The sequence below is a fragment of the Condylura cristata genome, unplaced genomic scaffold (genome assembly GCF_000260355.1).
Source record: "Condylura cristata isolate star-nosed mole 26May11 unplaced genomic scaffold, ConCri1.0 scaffold00063, whole genome shotgun sequence".
Lineage (NCBI taxonomy): Eukaryota > Metazoa > Chordata > Mammalia > Eulipotyphla > Talpidae > Condylura > Condylura cristata.
Window position 1 is genome coordinate 336,561 of NW_004567164.1, and position 2,767 is coordinate 339,327.

Here is a 2,767-nt window from a genome sequence, read left to right on the forward strand (position 1 = left end):
AAGTTGGACACATTCATCTAATAGTGGCTTTTGTTTTCTCTGTGACAATATCAAATGTCATGTAAGGGACATACTGAATTGAGAGTTTGGGAAGATTTAAAAGACACTGTTGAAACTGGGAAAGAAAGCTACCGTAACCCTTCATGATTTTGTCAACAATAGCTTGAATTTACTGAGTAACCATTACTTGCTGAGTTTGGCATGTATCAACTCATTTCACTTTCACAACTTTGAAGGTATTGCTGTGCCTGAGAAAACTAAGATTTAGAGAATTAAAGTGACTTTGTCACGCAGGCTGTAAGTGGTGTGCTCTGGTTTCAGTGTTGGCTAATTCCACTCCAGGGTGCTTCCTACTTCAGAAAATCCTCCCTTCTCTGAAATTGTCTCAGCTGTATATGTATTTGTCTTCTTAATTATTTTCCATGCTAGTATTTTTTCCTCTACAACCTGATTTCAAATTTCTTGGACCAGGAATTCTGTCTTCTCATACCGTGTATTTTCTACAACTCCAAGAGATGCAGGACCAAAGTCATCACCATACCTTATAAACACAAACCTTCTGTAGTTAGCGAAAATGTTACAAAATCCTAAGTGGGAGCCTTTTGAACATGCCGTCTATTTGGACATACATCTTCCCTCTTCTCCATTTTAGACTTACCTATGTTTGTAACTACATGCTCTACAGGACTTTTTAAAATATTTGTAAATATTTTCCTGTGCTGCTCTTTATGTATGTTTCAGAGGTTTAATTTGCCTAACTTTTGTCAAGCATGCTAATGTATGTTTTCTTTTGAATATTAAAAAGATAAGAAAGAATTAATAAATAAAATGATAGGATAGTTTATGTCTTCTTACAAGTCCTAAATGGTAGAAGTCTGACTGGTTTCCAAGGATGGCTCATGTGGCAATGGACAAACATTTTTTTAAAGATTTATTTATTTATGCATACAAGAACTGGGGTACAGGCCAGAGGTATAGGGAGGAGGTGAGAGGATTCACCAGAGACAGAGTGGGGAGCAGAACAGGCAGATCTACCTGAAAAACACTACTGAGGGAGCAGTGTGGAGTCAGGAGAGGTCTTCCACGCCATGTAGGTGAGCTCGCTGGCAAGAATCAAACTCGTGCTGCAGTGGCTGTGGGTAGCTTCAACCTCTTGCACCACCAGGGAGGCACCAATGGACAAACATTTGGGAAAACTTATACACTTAAATTTGAGTGTTTGACATGGAGTAAATTAATGAGTCAGACTCATGGATGCATTCCTACACGCAGTGCTAATACAGAATACACAATACAGAACGTGCAAGAATTGGTGTTAACATCAGAAGCAGGAAGAAAATCTCTTACCTCCTGAAGGGAGATAGAGGTCGTAGAAATACAGGCAGATAACTGAAAGGGTAACTACTTAGTAAATAGCACTAGGCTAGGTGAATATTAAAAAAAATGCCAAAGAAATTTTTTCCTGCCAAAATTATTTCATCCTCTGGGTCTTCATGCAGATAAATCCAAGCAATGGAAAAGGAAAACCAAACCAGTGTCACTGAATTTCTCCTCCTGGGCTTCTCAGCTTGGCCAGAACAGCAGGCACTTCTTTTTACACTTTTCCTGTGTCTGTACTTAGCAGGGCTGTTTGGAAACTCACTCATCTTGCTGGCCATTGGCTCAGACCTTCGCCTTCATACACCCATGTATTTCTTCCTTGCCAATCTGTCCGTGGTAGACATCTGCCTTCCTTCAGCTACAGTTCCCAAGATGCTATTCAACATCCAAACACAGACTCGGTCCATCTCCTACTCTGGCTGCCTGGTTCAGGTGTATTTCTGTGTGATGTTTGCCAACATGGACAACTTCCTTCTCACAGTGATGGCATATGACCGTTACGTAGCCATCTGTCACCCTTTGCATTACTCCACCATTATGACCCAGCGTCGCTGTGCCTCTCTGGTGGCTGTTCCTTGGGTCACTGCCATTTTGAACCCGCTCTTGCACACCCTTTTGATGGCCCGTCTGCACTTCTGCTCTGACAACGTCATCCACCATTTCTTCTGCGACATCAACTCTCTCCTCCCTTTATCCTGTTCTGACACGAGTCTTAATCAGCTCATGGTTCTGACTGTGGTAGGGCTGATATTTGTGGTACCTTCAGGCTGTATCCTGGCATCATACTGCCTCATCATCTCTGCTGTGATGAAAATCCCTTCTAAGCAAGGAAAACTCAAGGCTTTCTCCACCTGTGGCTCTCACCTTGCCTTGGTCATTCTCTTCTACGGAGCAATCATAGGAATCTATATGAGTCCCACATCCAGCCATTCTACCGACAAAGACTCGGCTGCATCTGTGATTTTCATGATTGTCGCCCCTGCGTTGAATCCCTTCATTTATAGCCTAAGGAACAATGACCTGAAAGGGGCTTTAAAGAAGGTTCTGTGCCAGAGCACTGTCTGAAAGTTCAACAAGAGGCAAATCCTAAGGAGAACATTTTCATTCTCATTATAATCACAAAGCAGTTATTATATGCCTAACGAAATAGTCACATAATCATAGCTCCTATCCAGTTGAGTTCACTAAGATATTAAAGATGTAGGGAAATATTTATAAAGTCCTTGAAAATCACAATATAAACACGAAATCAACATAAGCCTCAGAATAAGTGAGGCATATGCCACTGGGAGGGGATAAAAAAGATTTCCCCAGGACTAGAGTAGATAGCAATAGGTCACTGTCACCCATGAAAACTGTAGAGAACAAGATTACTACGTAATGAGAG

The 2,767-nt window shown here is 41.4% G+C and overlaps 1 protein-coding gene across 1 annotated transcript; it reads left to right on the forward strand.

Moving 5' to 3' along the window:
* The first annotated feature begins 1,512 nt into the window (after positions 1-1,512).
* LOC101622927 (olfactory receptor 1F12-like) lies at positions 1,513-2,460 on the forward strand. The gene has a single exon (XM_012734650.1). It carries the CDS (start codon positions 1,513-1,515, stop codon positions 2,443-2,445), a length of 933 nt encoding a protein of 310 aa, XP_012590104.1. The 3' UTR covers positions 2,446-2,460.
* The last annotated feature ends 307 nt before the right edge of the window (positions 2,461-2,767 follow it).

What these genes read in the sequence shown, in the direction of transcription:
- LOC101622927 (XM_012734650.1), top strand. Translation starts at nt 1,513, where the DNA reads ATGGAAAAGGAAAACCAAACCAGTGTCACTGAATTTCTCCTCCTGGGC.